The sequence below is a fragment of the Emys orbicularis genome, chromosome 5 (assembly GCF_028017835.1).
Source record: "Emys orbicularis isolate rEmyOrb1 chromosome 5, rEmyOrb1.hap1, whole genome shotgun sequence".
NCBI classification, from domain to species: Eukaryota; Metazoa; Chordata; order Testudines; family Emydidae; genus Emys; species Emys orbicularis.
The window spans coordinates 88,379,133-88,394,607 of record NC_088687.1 but is presented as its reverse complement, the minus strand read 5'-3'; the positions used below and the strand labels follow the sequence as shown (position 1 = coordinate 88,394,607).

Sequence of the window (15,475 nt, the reverse complement as noted above, 5' to 3'; positions counted from 1 at the left end):
CGCCGAGCGGTGATGACGCGGGCGTGTGTTGATGTCTGAGAGGACGGTGGCTCGCGCTCCTTACTTCCTGTTTCCAAGCAGAGCCCGGGGCTGAGGGCACCGAAACCGGCCCCGCCAGCGGCCGGGCAGAGCTGCGTTCTCCCCTTCGGGGAGGCGGGAGGCGGGCGCTGGGTGGCCCGGGCGCCGCGGGGAAGATGAACTGGCTGTTCCCCCTGTCCAAGGGCGGCGGCTCCTCCTCGTCCCCCGCGGCCCCGCTCCCCGCCCTCACCAGCCTCCAGCAGCAGAAGCAGCGGCAGATCGAGTCCCTGCGCAGCGCCCATTCCGCGTGAGTGACCGGCGGGGTGGGCGGGAGTCACTAACGGTGGGGGGCGAATCACTCCGGAGCCTCCCCCGTTATTTCCCTCCCGGGCTGCCCTGCCTCTCTCCCCCCCCCTTCCCCCTCCGGCGGTACCTGCTTCCCTCCCCCCCTCCGGCGGTACCTGTCTTCCCCCCCGGAGCTGATTCTACTACGGGCTGCGTCTGCTTCTGTCTCCGCGAAGCCCCAGAGCAGCCCCCGCCCCAGTGTTACTCGGCGCCGCCCCGCGGGCTGGCGAGTCCGGCGGTGCAGAGAGCCGTTCTGTGACTGTTAGCCCTGCGAAGTCCACCTGGGCCACGAGAGGCAAGCGTGGGGTTCCTTCTCCTGCATCATCGCCAGGGATAGTGCTAGATTCTGTGGCAGACGTGCAGCCTCATCTCCTTCCTGCCTTTGCACATCTGTAAAGGATGGACCCTCCCTCCAATTAATCCTTAAGCGGTTCCGTCAACGATGCAGGGGACCAGCTGTGCCCTCCTTTATTTTGGCTGTTCATGACTAAAAAGTAACTAATTGAATGTTTCAGAGTAGCAGCCGTGTTAGTCTGTATCCGCAAAAAGAACAGGAGTTAGTCTCTAAGGTGCCACAAGTACTCCTGTTCTTTTAATTGAATGTTGTTGTTAATTTAGATGAGGTGGTGGTATCTGTTGCCTCTTCTCATATTGATGCAAAAACATAACAAAAGTGACTAGTTGTGACACTTATGAAAGCCGTAATGTGGAGGTAGTTGTACTAGCACATCTGTTTATAAAAGTATAATTTATTCTCTTAAACCTAAGCTGCATTAGTGTGGACATTTTTGTACAGATATGAATGCCTCCACACTGGTGGGTTTTGCCAGTGTAACTATCCTGGCAAAACCCTCCTACTGTAGACAAAGTCTTGCAGTGCAAAACTTAACGCTCAGTTTGTTCTCTTATCAAAGAGAAGATTGTGAGGCATCATGGTCCTGATGTATTAGTACCTCCACAGGTACCTGGAACTAAAGGGCTCTTCTGTTTAGTGGTGAAAGGTATAACAAGAATCAGTGTCTCAAAGTAAAAGTAGAACATATTCACAGTGAAAGTGAGCAACTCTTGAAATAAATTCCCAAGGGAAAGTGGTGGATGGGTTCAGATCAAGACTATATGCCTTTCTAGAAGATAAAATTTTGTCAAACACAAGTTATTTGGCCTCAACACAGGGGTAACCATGAAATTCCATGGCCTGTATTACAGAGGAGGTCAACCCCGATGGTCTAAGGGATCCTTTTAAGCTTAAAATCTATTAATTTTACACAGTTGTGGGATTTAGAATGCAATTGACAGCCCAAACCTCCAGATACAATTCTCTATAACAGTGGTTCTCAACCTGTTTATTACTGTGGGCTGCATATGCAGCCCATAAAGTGTTACCTGGGCTTCAGGTTGAGAACCATGGTACCCCCCACCTAGTCCCCCCCTCCCAAACCCCCATACCCAGCGCTCTCCTCCCAGGACCCCTCCACAGAGTGGGGCCAGGAGCAGAACACAGGGCAGGGATCTCAGACCCTGCTGCTGCGCAGGGCCAGGGCGCAGCCAGGACCCCAGACTCCGACCCTGCCGCTGTGCGGAGTCAGGGGTGGGGAGGAGCAGCCAGGACCCCTGAGCCTGATCCTGCCACTGCGTGGAGTCACGGGGGAGGCAGCTGGGACCCCACAGCCCAACCCTGCCTCTCTGCAATGCCGGGCGGGGAGCCCACAGCCCGATCCTTGGTGCGGGGCCGGGCAGCAGCTCGCAGCCTGGACCCCGACCTTGGTGCTGTGCTTGGAGCCCGCAGCCTTTCTCCCAGCCCCTCAGTGCCCCCGATATAGCTGGAGGGGCCATAGGGAGGAAGGAAAGTAGTATCCGGCTGAAGGCAGCAAATGGGGAGTGGAGAGGGAACAAAGAACAGTGCAAAGCCTGACACAGAAGGAGCAAAATTACAGAGATTTGAAGTGGTGAGAAGCTTAATTTCCATGTGATAGTAGATAGAGACCCATTATGGGGAGTTGCATAATTAAATTGACGGGCAGTGAAGATGAGTTTTTGGCTGCACTTTATATGGACTAAAGGCATGCCGTGCGTATGTTTCGGAGGCCAACAATGAGAATGTTGCAATTGTCAACTGTCAAACACAGTTTCAGAACATCTTTTACAATTACTTGTTTCATGATGAGATTCCACTTGATTAAATAGTGGCCCTTCAGTGAGTATCACTGCTCTATCCCCTAAAGAAGATCTTGGAGCGTGTGATTGTTTATCCCCCAAATTGCAGACTTTTCTATTAATATCTGTGCAGTTTCTACAGGAATGACTGTTTTGTCTTTAAACATTTCTTCATTATTTATAATCTGAACACTGAAGCACACAGTTCCTGTGCCTGAGAACCTGAAAGTGAAACTAACTAGAAACAGGTCAGAGTGACTAATCATCTTTTGTTATTGCACTACCACCACTATAATGTAAATTGAATAACCTTCTTTTATTAGCAAACAAGATACTTTTAGCAACACGAGTAAGGCATTTTGTTTTAAATATGACTTCCAGTTTGAAAGTGTCTTTTATATATATGTGTATTTCACTTTCCCCTGTTAATCTGTCAAAAATGACATGCTATGGGTTTATCGTACTAGATTAAATTTTAATAACTCTTAAAATAGACTGTAACACAGCTGTGCAAGAATGACTCTTTCTATAGCTAGCTCACGTAGCTCTTGTATAACGCTTCAACTACAGATAAAATGTGCTATGTAAAATTCATCTATTATGCCAAAGCCATAGCACATCACTTTTGAAAGGCTAATAGGAAAAGTTTCAGTGAATTGATGAAGTGGGTATTTAATTTATCATAAACTAGGACAAGAAGTTCACACTCTTCTTAGGATATGTCTACACTGCGAAGTTGTCGACAAAACTTTTGTCTTTCATGGGTACTTTAAAAAGCCCCCCCGCAAAAGACAAAAGTTTTGCCGACGCAGCGCTCTCCTGCCGACAAAGCTAATACCACTCACAGGACTGGAAATATTTTGTTGGCAAAAGTGCCGACAAAGAGCGTTTGCACACACTGACTTTTAGCGACAAGGTTGTGTCGACACAGCCTTGTCATTAAAAGCTACATGGTGTAGACAAGCCATTAGTCTTGTTGTTTCAGTCTGCCTGGCTACACACTGAAACAAAGGCAACCAGGAATCTGTTCCTAGTATGAAGATTATCTTTGCAATTAGAAGGATTAATTACGTTTTGGGGAAATGGAGATGACATTAAATTTACAAAGCCTGGATTTTTCTAGTGCCTTTATGTACACTGCCGGCAGTCATGCGTCTTAAAAATTCACAACCGTCCTTCTCTTTTAAAATTTATCTAGGTCAGCATTCTGTGAAGATGTTAAGTAATTGCAACAATTTGTTTTCATTCATTTTTAACAAGTACAGTAGAAAAACAAATCAAAGTAATGTCTGTAAGCTTGTGAATGTTGTACTTATTATTAATTGGACTCTAACAATTTTTTCCTTTATAGCATTGCCGAAATACAGAAAGATGTGGAATATCGGTTGCCATTCACCGTAAACAACCTGACAATTAATATTAACGTGTGAGTAGCGCAAGATCTCCTTAAACACAACTTTAGGAACTTAAAATCTTGCCTTGTAAATAGTAACAATAATAAAACTTAAGGCCCCATTCCTGCAAACGCTTATAGATGTGCTTATCTTTACTGTACTAGTAAATGCTCAAAGTTAAGCACATGTCATATTTTCAGGCTCAGTTCCAAAGCAAGCCTACATTTTTTCAGCAAGAAGCTAAGTCACATAAAATGGCAAGCAGTTTCTAAAGTTTGAATTGAATTACTAATAGAAACTTTTCTTTAATTCTCTTTATTCTCTGTACTACAACATCAGTCATACAAGATCATTATTTCATTCATATTTTCTACTGTAAATTGAGTTTTTTACAGTGTTTCCTCTGAATTTGCATGCTATGGTCTCTGGCACCCTAGGCTGTTCTAGTTGCACATTTTTACTGCTTTAGTCTAGCGCATTTGCTCTGGTGCCTGGTCACAGAGCCTAATTCTCCTGTGGTTCCCAGGGCATCGCCCTTTTCTCTCCAAGGGCTTGTCTACATGGGACATTAGTGGCAAGCCAGGGTGTGCATCTGTGGCACACTAACTTGCCACATGGTAATGTCCTGTGTAGACCCTGTTCCAGTGCACTAAAAGTTCCATAGTGTACTTTCACATGCTGCTGTTTGAAACAGGAGTATGTATAAGTGCATTTCCAAACTTTTAGTGCATTGGAGGGTTCACAGTGCAAGCTGTAGATTCACACCCTGGCTTGCTGCAGTGTGTCTCCTGTTGTAAGCAAGCCCGAAGTTTGTATATCGCAAAACACCATGGAGGTATTTAAGCCTATTTAGCAGCACTTGAGAGTACAATCTGCTCTCTCCTTTTCTGAGTCCAATTGCCCTCCTCAGTACCATTTAACATTCTGATTAACATTCTCTTCCTTTTATTGAAGAGACATCATGCAGTTTTTTTTCTGCTATTTAAACTGATCTGATCCCAGAAAAGAAATATTCAAAGAGGTCACCATTCATATTACTGACTCTTTTTTCCCCACAAATGTAATAACGTATATCTGAAGTAAAAATCCCTCTTATGCACCTCTCTCTGTCTCCATAGCTTTTCCTGTTAGGAAGTAGAAGTATCTGATATTTTTTCTTAATGCAACACATTTCTAATAAGACAAGCTTATCACAGACAGTTAAAAATGCCAATAATAATAAAGTATTTTTGTGTTTGCAGCTTGCTTCCTCCTCAGTTTCCTCAAGAAAAACCGGTGATCAGTGTTTTCCCGCCAATAAGACATCACTTAATGGACAAACAAGGAGTGTATGTGGCATGTCCATTAATAAGCAATGTATGTATAATTTCCCTAACGGTTATATAACAGATTTCATATATGTAGCACTCTGACTTCTCTAGTACATCTGACAACAAATTTCTAGGAATACAAAACTTAATCTATATGTGCTTTGTGTAAAAACAAAGAAACACACAGTATTCCTTACTAATCATTCAGAACAACTTCTGTTGCACTACTGTAAGCTTCAGTGACTTGGACGGTTACTGTAGGGTTTCTTAAATATGGATAGCACCATGTGTTGTGACTTAAGTCTGATTTGCAAAGATGTCTTCCTGCTTTGTTGTGAAATTGTTGTAATCTAAAATTAGATTACTTTGCAATTTACTGATGCATGCAACACTAAGCAGGTCTTAAAGATGTTAGCTATCCCAAATAACACATCTTTCATTTGTTTTCTCTGCCAGACCAGGTATATATCGGAGTTGTTTTACTACAGTTCATTTAGTGGAAAATTCTTTCTAGGAAATTCCCAGTCATTTTTGGATACTTTGAAATAACAGAGCCAATTTTGTAGTTTTGACTCTTTGAATGGCTTTTTATTTCAGATTGTGTTAACCTATTGAGCTTTCAGATGATCATTAGGTCTGTTTAGTCATCTTTCTATCAAACGATTTCATATATAGATAACCCATATCTGATAATGGAACATATACATAGATTTCCAGCACCCACTCACAGCTCAGGAGACTTCAACTCTTAAAGAAATGACTTATTAAAAACCCTAAGGGCTTGTTTACACACATTTTGAGTTACCACATTAGCTATCTGTTTCTGTACTGTTACACAACCTTCTAATGTGGATGCAATTATACATGAGTTATAACTCATGTTTAGGCATATTCATATGATATTGCTGTAACGATGCAGCCTCTGGCGGGGGACAACTGAGAGTATCAATTCAGGACAAATTGCTTAGAACAGGGCAGTTACAGCCCAAGGCGGGGTTTCCTTTACTATTAAGGCACACCAAACCAGCCAAACAGAGAGGACTTCGGTCTCACTCCACTGGCTAACCATAAGTCATACAAGCAATTCCCTTAGACACTCCAGTTTCCCATTATCACCACCAGTGCCACTCGTTATGAGGACGAATGGTTATGAAAACCAATACCTCAGTAAAAGAAAAAAGGTTCTCCCGCTCCCAGAGGACCAAGCCCCAGATCCAGATCAATATATAAGTCAGATCTTACCCACAAATCACGCTGTTGCCAATTCTTTAGAATCTAAAATCTAAAGGTTTATTCATAAAAGAAAGGAATATAGATGAGTTAAAATTGGTTAAATTGAATCAATTACATACAGTAATGGCAAAGTTCTTGGTTCAGGCTTGTAGCAGTGATGGAATAAACTGCAGGTTCAAATCAAGTCTCTGGAGTACATCCACAGCTGGGATGGGTCATTCAGTTCTTTGTTCAGAGCTTCAGTGTAGCAAAGTTCCTCCAGAGGTAAGAAGCAGCATTGAAGACAAGATGGAGGATTTGCAGCTGCTTTTTATAGTCTCTTGCCACGTGGCCTGTGCTTCCTTTGTTCCAAAAACAAACTACCCAGCGCATGGCATGGAAAAACCTTAGAGTTCTGTCCATAGGCATGTCCCTGCATGCCTTGCTGAGTTACAAGGTGTATCTGCCTTCTCTCAATGGGTCAGTTGTATAGCTGATTGTCCTTAATGGGCCATCAAGCAGGCTAGGCAGTGCTGATGCCAAATTGTCTGGGTGTCACCCAGAAGCATAGCACAAGTTTGAAATACAGACAGTATAGAGCCAATACTTATAACTTTAAATACAAAAATGATACATGCCTACAGATAGCAGAATCATAACCAGCAAATCATAACCTTGTCATAGACACCTTACTTAACCTCCTTTGTACAAGATTTGGTGCCACTATATGACCTTGGTTGCAAAAATTATCTATACTGTCACAGTTTATGTCAGCAACATCACAATTGCATTCAAAAGAAATCATGCACTTCTTTTTTGTTGAGCTTCTTTGGTACTTTAGGAGTGCTAAATATAATATAGATTTTGTTCTCTACCAGTTCACAATGCACTCTGACCTTGGAAAAATTATTCAGAGCTTACTGGATGAGTTTTGGAAGAATCCTCCAGTTTTGGCTCCTAGCTCAACATCATTTCCATAGTAAGTATACATAAAGGTAAAATTGAGAGATCAGACCATTTTCAAGTGTATGCAAAACCTGGACAAGTAATTTCCAGATTCACCTTTAGATTTTCTTAGGAAATGTATGAATGTAACTGTATGTCAAGGAACAAGCTGGAAATAATTAGTATGTAAATTAGTTGGAGGAGAGGCAAAAAGTTCAAAAAATGGTTTTGTTTCAGACTGGAAATGTATAATTCAGCCAATTGATAGGCATGGATCTGTCCACTTAGGGTCAATTTTAAAATGATAAATCTAGTTGGCTTTCCTGTATTAGCATGTTAATTTGACTTTAGTGCTTTTATGTTTCTGAAGATTAATGAATGTGTATCAATAGCAAAACAAGCACTTCAGGCAATGATTCCTGTAAGCAGTTGTTTGTTCCTGGATGCCCTGCTGATGACCTCAGGATCTGAAACTCCCAAACTTTAATTCATTTGAGAATCTGTCAAATAGATAATTAGATTAAAATATGCACAGCAGGCCCTAGACACTATAGCCTTGTCCATACTTCTTGATCACTGACAAGCAATGTCATATGCAATTTTGAATTTAAAAAAGTTAATCACTTCAGAAACTGCTTAAAAGCTTTATCTGTTGCTGATGCGCTTAAGTTTTGTAGGGTGAACAAACCCTAATAGACATTTCAACTCAGGTTTTTTTAAGGGCTTCTTAGTGGAAACCAGGTTTAAATTGATGTTTTCGCAAACTTCTGAGAAGCATAAAACTTGAGTTCACATTTGCAATTGGCTCTACATCAAATCTGAGAGCATATAACTTTGTTTTTCAACTCTTTACCGGGATAGAGAGAGAATTGAACTTACTTCATTATGAAAAACTTTCTAAGTATTATTGTATAAATAGCAACATACGGTAAAGTATCTCTCGCAGAATTATCATTTTTATTATTCTCACTTTTATTATTACTTTTGAGATAATAAATACTTGTGTACTACTTCAAAAGCTCAACAACCGAGTACCTTGCATGTGTGCTAGTAATTTCAGATGTATTATTAAAATATCATAAATGAACAGTAAACAATTAGTTGCTGATGGTAAATTTTTTTTTTAGTCTTTACAGTAAACCAGCTGGAATGCCTCCTTATACTCCTCAGGGTTTTCCGTTTCTTCCTCCATACCCCTCACAAGAAACAAATAGATCTATAGCTTCTGTGCCAGTTGCTGAATCAGGTTACACTACAGACAAACCCGCTGCTCCATCCTATGGCTTGATCACAGACCTGCCATTACCTGTTCCAACAACAGAAGCACTATTACAGGTTTGTATGTGTAGTGAGATTTATCATTTAAGCAGTTAACACCTACATCCCTCAGAGCTAGTCCAGACATTGAATATAAATCCTTCTCAGGGCAGATGTGTGCTGAGGCAACCATTCTCGCTATGGCAAGGGCTTTTTAGATGGGATTAGAAGCAAAAGAAAGAAATTACTATTCAAAGTTTAAATAATGCTTTTAAACTTCTGTTCAGGTGGGCCAGAATGGCTTCACTTACAAGATGCCTGATGTTCCTGATGCATTTCCAGAGCTCTCAGAATTAAGGTAAGATCTTGGAGAGAGAAGTAGTTACTTTGTGGTAATGCATATGACAATTACTGCTTGAACTGGAAAAGATTTTTTTATCTTGTTGCTAGATAACCACCAAAAAGTTTCATTAGGAGAAAACAGTACTCATATTTACCATGACTTCCTCAATTTCTGTAGGTTGCTACATATCTTTTATTAACTCAGTTTTTTTTCTTGCTCAGGATTTTTTAATGGAAAATATATTGGGAACTATAGGTAAATGCTGTCTTACATTACTCTGACAAACTATAAAAGAGTCTCTTGCTGTGTCCTTCAAACTGTTTTCCTGTGCATCACCAGGCACCCAATAAGTGTAACATCTGGAGAAAGAATGAGTCACAAAAAAAGGCAGGAAGGCATATCCTGTATTAAGGCAGCCTACAGCAGTCCCCCATAGAAAAGACTTCCACTTTTGTGAATATTTATAACTTACGTTGTAAATACTTGCTGTTACAATAAACATTTATCCATACTGCATAGATACTCACAGACACTTCCACTTGACTGACTGACTGTTATTTTAAGCTGTGGCAAGGCATTAACAGTTAGCCTTCACTGGAGAATTTCCTTCAGGCTTTTAAAACAGCCTCCCAAGCCAGATATATCTGTCTGAAAGAAATGGACTCCTCAATTAAATTAGTCTCAGGCAATGGATTTGCTCACCTTCTGATGTCCTACTCTTAACCCCTGTTGTAATAGTTGACTAAACCAAAAACTCTTTCTTGTAGAATGCAAATCAATTGACCTTTCCTATGCATTTCCAGTTTTGGCAGGATGAACAACAGATTCTGAGGGTCTCTGGAAACAGAGAATTCCTTCTTAAGGGTGTGTCAAAAGTTATGCAGGCTGTCAACAAGCAGTTTATATATGAGGCTTGTAAGCACTAGTAGCATATGTTTATATATAGCAAAGAGGGTTCGTTTTGTTTTTTCTTATTTTTAAGAAACATTACCAGCAAGTCTGAGCCTTCCAAGATGACTAAAGAGAAATGTGGACTCAATGAATCCGCTCCTAAACTTTTCCATAGGACTCCAGAATTTGCCAACAATATTATGTTTCTAGTCTAATTTCTCAAATTGTGTTGCATCAGAACTAGATAACACATTCAGGAGCACAGTAAGGAAGTAAAGATTAAAACTAAAGGCACTAATACACCACCTTTCTAAGCCTGTCCACTGCAGATGGTAGAGTCCAGTGCAAGAAAATATAAAACAACATGGCTTCTTTGCTGGAGGAAAAGAAATCCCAAATAAGTTGCTAGGTTTCATTTTTGATTGGCCTTTTGCTGTATATCCTTTTCTCTTTTTAATCCAGTATACCACAGCTGACAGATATGAATGAGCAAGAGGATATTTTGCTGGAACAGTTTGTGAATCTGCCCCAGCTGAAGCAAATCATAATGGATAAAGATGACTTAGTGAAAAGCATTGAAGAGTTAGCAAGTAAGACTTCAACATATTTATAACTATGGGTGTGTTTTCAGAACCGTAGTCTCTTAAAATTAAACAGCTTATTTATTTTACAGAAAAAAATTTACTGTTGGAACCCAGTCTAGAGGCGAAAAGGCAAACAGTGCTGGATAAAGTAAGTGAATAAAAATAAATTTTCTGGAAAAGAAATAGCTGAAATGTTCGTTGTTTTTAAGAAATATTTTTCCCCCCCTAGTATGAACAGCTTACTCAGATGAAAGCCACCTTTGAGAAGAAGATGCAAAGGCAGCATGAGCTTAGTGAGGTATAACTTTTTTATTTTCATGTTGTCTTTTGAATAACATTCTACAAATTATGGACAAAAGTATAATAAAAATTTTAAAGAATATTCTTCTGGCCAGATTCTGCTTTTATGTTAGTGTGCATGGCTCCCATGATTTGAGTAAAGTGGAGCTATGTAATATTTCTGTGACAGTCAGTTCTTAGGTGTAAAGTTAGCTTAAAAACAAAACAGAAGGTGGTAGTACAACCAAGATTCTATTTCACATTCAGTGGTACAGTAGCAAAAAAATCTGTCAGATGCTGAGTGATGGTGCCATTAGAATTGTTCCTGACAAATTTGGTCAATGGCAGGTATTGGGGAGAGAGATTGACCAAAAAAAAAATTCATTAACTAAGCCAGTTAGCAAGATGATTTAATCAAACTCTTCGTTGTGATGGGAGGAGTTGTAACAGACTAGGTGATAAAATCAAGAACACAGTTAAAACCTAGCTAAGAGTTCTAGACCAGGCACTATAAACTTACCTCAGGGGAAAGAACACCAGGGCCGAAGTCCAGCTTAGATCTCCACATAATATGTATAAAAGTACCAACTATAAGTAAGTCATTCTCACTTAATATCAGTATCACAGTTTAACAAGACTTGACTATTTTCAAGTGCAGCTAAAGTGTGTTATAAAAATAGAGATGTGGCCAGCGTAATTGGCTTTGAGCCTAGCTGGATAAAGAAAATACCAGTATGTTCAGCTTAAATTTCCCTTTGTCTTGATGCATTCAGTTGTTTTGTTTCACATAGATACCAATTTACAGATGCAAGCATGTTGCTGGGACTAGGAGAATAAACTAGTTTTTTGAACAGGATTCCTCCTAGAAAAAGTAAACTAAATTATTCAGTCAGTTGTATTCCAAAGGTATCTGAAAGCCATGATTATAAAGATTTTGTACTTTCACCTGGCTCCACTTACTCGGGTTCATGACCAGTCCTTAAGTTTCTGGCGTGAACTTCAAGTGTGAAGCCTATTGATTACTTTTTATATTTTGCTTTAGAGCATCTTTTAATAATGACTTCTAGAAACAGTGATCTCAAAGGCCTTGGGGACCCTGCAGTCAGATCTGTGAGGGTGGGCTTTAACAACCACACACAGCATCACTGAAATCAGTTGAGCTCTGCACAGGTGTAAGGGTAAGTCAGCCCAAATCAGTTACTCTGCCAAATGTCGTCTTCATTCTGTATTCCCGTCTAGATTTTTTTTATCAATTTAAACATTCACTGATTCCTGTAGGTGGCAAATTTCTAAGTTGCTTAGCAGTCTTAATTTTAAGATACTACAGTAATGTTCTCTCCCACACCCGTTAAGCTGTTTTCATGCATTCCTTAATCTACCTTGTATAAAATAAACATGGTTTTCAATGATCATTTAACATTAGCAGGAAACTTTTTTTCCTCAGAGTTGCAGTTCCAGTGCTTTGCAGGCCAGACTAAAAGTAGCTGCTCATGAAGCCGAAGAGGAGTCTGACACTATTGCAGAAGATTTCTTGGAAGGAAAAATGGAAATAGATGACTTTCTTAGTAGCTTCATGGAAAAGAGAACTGTATGTAATATACTCTCAAGCTGAAATTAATTGTACAAGTGGGGTATATGAAACCAGTATTTATCACTTTTAAGAGTGGAGCAATTCTGTGATTCAGAATGCTGGATTCTGTGACCTGCTGCACACTTCTTAAAAGTCTTAACTAATTATTCTGATTCTTCCAAGATGGCAACATATCTTATATAGCTTGTCAGTAACCTTAGAAATGGTTTGTAGTTTTGTAAATTCACTCTCACGTACTTGAACTCTAGCTTATTCTTGTATGTGCCTTCTATATACTCCTTTTTATTATGCCCAGTTCCCCTAATCTTAGAAGGTGCTTTGTGACAGAGCCTTGCATCTCCTGTGGTTTTGCCACACTCCGATAGCAGTGACCCTTTAACTTACTTTGCTCTGTGTATATATATATATATTTGGTGCTAAACTGTAAAGGGGGAGGGCGCACTGATTTTTTTTTTTTTGTCAATGAGACATAATGTCATTGTTACAAGGTGGACAGAAATGCGTATGCGTGATGAAATGTAACCTTCCATCCCATTTTTTGAGCAAGAGCAATGAGATGTATCTTTGAGTGAGCCAGGTAATACTTAGTCCTGACTCAGTGCAGGGGTCTGGACTAGATGATCTATTTAGGTCCCTTCTAGTACTACATTTCTGTGATTTCTCCCACGTATAGTATTGTCCTCCCATTCTTGCACAGAAATAAGGAAGAAAACCAGTTGGGCAGTTTTAAGAGGGGGACGGAAGAGACAGGATATCTAGAATAATCTGCTATGTTAAGAGTCTCAACCTCATAACTTTTAAAGTTCGTTAACCCTTTAAGGATGAAATAATAGAGAATAATTAAAATTGATAGTCTTAAAATATGGTTCATGATCACTGCACCTGCTCTTGGTCTCTGTTCTTGTTTCCTGCAGATAAATCATAGTAAAGTCATCTAATGATACTGTAAATATTTTCCTAATTACTTTTCTACATAAGCAACTGCTTCAGAAGTGTTCTTGCAAATATGAGTGAATTTTGGTGGAATTGCTGGTAGGGAAGTGGTCCACAGGTCAGTCTGTCTTTTAAGATTCCATGAAATAGGCAACTTTTGAACTAAAAAAGAAAGAAATAGGGATTGGGTGTGTAGAATACAAAAATGAAACATAGCAGGTTATTCTTTTCAGAGCTAACTGGTCCACTTTTTGTGTTTTAGATTTGCCACTGTAGACGAGCCAAAGAGGAGAAACTTCAACAGGCAATAACAATGCACAGCCAATTTCATGCTCCACTATAGGTAAACTGCTACATGAAGGCAAACTCCCACACACTTTGCATTACCTTCATAGCACTTACTCTATATTTACTAACTGCAAACTGTCATGTTAACATTATTAGTATTTCCCATAACGTTTCTTGATGTAGATGAATTTCAAGTCAAAATTCCTTGTTTGTCTGTTTCTATACAAAGGAAGGAAATAGTTGGTATTTTCAAAAAGTGTGGGTTGGGGAGAACATCTACTTCCTGACATACGTATCTGTAACTGGAGGGAGGGAAGGAGCTGCAAAATAGCTTTTTAGGAGGTTAAACTGTCTAATTATAGAAATTTTTGTCTTCATAGACTTTCCTGCAAACTAGACCTGCCAAGAGAAGAGTGAACAAACCCAACAAAGCACATTTTCTAACACCTATTTGCAAATAAGCATTTCATCATAAATGGTTGTATTTATAGAACAGATTGTATACAGTGCTGGGACTGTTTTGTACAAATTAGAATGACTCTTTATATTCTCATTGGATTCAAGAAATCCTTCTATTGCAATCTTTGCACTAATATTTCTTGTATTTATTGTTGATAGTCCTTACCATATTTAAGTTCCTGCTGCTATCCTGCCATTCTTTAGAGATTAAATATCTAAACATGTAACTTTGGCTAGCTTTGTACATTTTATAAAACATAATTCATACCTTTTTGTATTTTGAATTTGAAACATTTGCTTGGGTTACTTTATGAAGACTCTTGAGGATGGTGAACTTTGTGGGGAGGAGATTGGTAACGCTTTTTATAATTGTCAGTGAAATATCAGACTTCCCTTCCTTGATGCCAAAAATCAACACCAGTTTATTTTTATTTCAAATAATAGCAAATTAAATGTTGCCTGCATCTTGTTGAATAAGTAGAATCAGTTTAAGGAACGGATGCTTTGGAAAAATATTATACCAGCAGTCTGTAAATATACTATCTATTATACTAAGAGTACAAATGGACTCTTCATTCTGAAGTGACAAGGCACCCACCACTGTAACTAGCTACAGAGCTTTCAGCCAGACATCATCTTTCATTTTAAGCAAAACCAAAGGAATTTGTTGTTGCACAACATAAAAAAAAATCAGGCCACCTTTTTACATAGTTTTGGTGGTGTTTAGTGTCTTTCATCTGTGGAACTCAACGCACTTTACAAGCTTTAATTTAATTCTCAATTCCCTTGTGAGGTGGTAGTTACCTGGATTTAATATACAAGGAAACTGACTTTTCAGTGGCTGTGCAGTGAGTCATGGTAAGGGCCATGAATAGAACGCTTATCTGGTGATTTCTAGATCTTTGACCTTTGATCACTAGACCTGTTTGTCAGGTGCGCTTCCTTTTAGGGGAGGGGATATATATTTAATATGCATGAACTGCAAATTACAAACAAAGGCCCCATAATGTTCTACAGGTGAAAAATGCAACCCTAAGTACTTTTTTTTTTTTTTTTAATGTTCTAGTCTGTCTTGCCACTGAATTGAGTCATGAAGTGAAAATACAGATTCTAGAGAAATAGATACATTTGCTACATCCTGAATTTTGGGATAGATTTAGTTACTGCAATTCTCTGTTTTATTTCTATCATAGTTGTAACTTTCTTCAGGAATCTTGATATTGTTCTCTCTCTTCCCCACACCTCTTCTGAAAAGGTGAAGAGAAGCAGGGTGGAAATGCATTAGACTTTCTGAAAAGAGAACTTTTTTCATGATCTTGTGTCTGCAGCTACACTACTTAATCCTGTCAAATCTGACAAGCTAAACAGGGTTAGACCAGGTCAGTATTTAAAGGTTTCCTACCAGTAGGTGTCACTCTAACCTCTAAGTCAGTACTGAATTGAATGCTTCCAGCATTGTGTTAATATAGCCA

At 39.5% G+C, this 15,475-nt stretch overlaps 1 protein-coding gene across 2 annotated transcripts; it reads left to right on the top strand.

Moving 5' to 3' along the window:
- The first annotated feature begins 28 nt into the window (after nt 1–28).
- On the top strand, nt 29–14,723 carry VPS37A (VPS37A subunit of ESCRT-I). Of its 2 annotated transcripts, XM_065404794.1 has the most exons (13): nt 121–325; nt 2,716–2,765; nt 3,869–3,943; nt 5,153–5,267; nt 7,312–7,412; nt 8,506–8,713; nt 8,923–8,993; nt 10,332–10,459; nt 10,543–10,601; nt 10,683–10,751; nt 12,177–12,320; nt 13,519–13,599; nt 13,925–14,723. In XM_065404794.1, exons 4-12 carry the CDS (start codon nt 5,223–5,225, stop codon nt 13,597–13,599), a joined length of 906 nt encoding a protein of 301 aa, XP_065260866.1. In that variant the 5' UTR covers nt 121–325; nt 2,716–2,765; nt 3,869–3,943; nt 5,153–5,222; the 3' UTR covers nt 13,925–14,723. The 2 variants fall into 2 exon arrangements, with proteins under 2 accessions (XP_065260865.1, XP_065260866.1); XM_065404793.1 differs by lacking the exon at nt 2,716–2,765 and having other exon boundaries at nt 29–325; nt 13,925–14,721.
- Nucleotides 14,724–15,475: the final 752 nt, after the last annotated feature.

What these genes read in the sequence shown, in the direction of transcription:
- VPS37A (XM_065404793.1), top strand. Translation starts at nt 195, where the DNA reads ATGAACTGGCTGTTCCCCCTGTCCAAGGGCGGCGGCTCCTCCTCGTCC. An exon ending in AGCTCAACATCATTTCCATA is followed by an intron (nt 7,413 to 8,505) that starts GTAAGTATACAT and finishes TTTTTTTTTTAG; the next exon opens with TCTTTACAGTAAACCAGCTG. An exon ending in CAACAGAAGCACTATTACAG is followed by an intron (nt 8,714 to 8,922) that starts GTTTGTATGTGT and finishes ACTTCTGTTCAG; the next exon opens with GTGGGCCAGAATGGCTTCAC.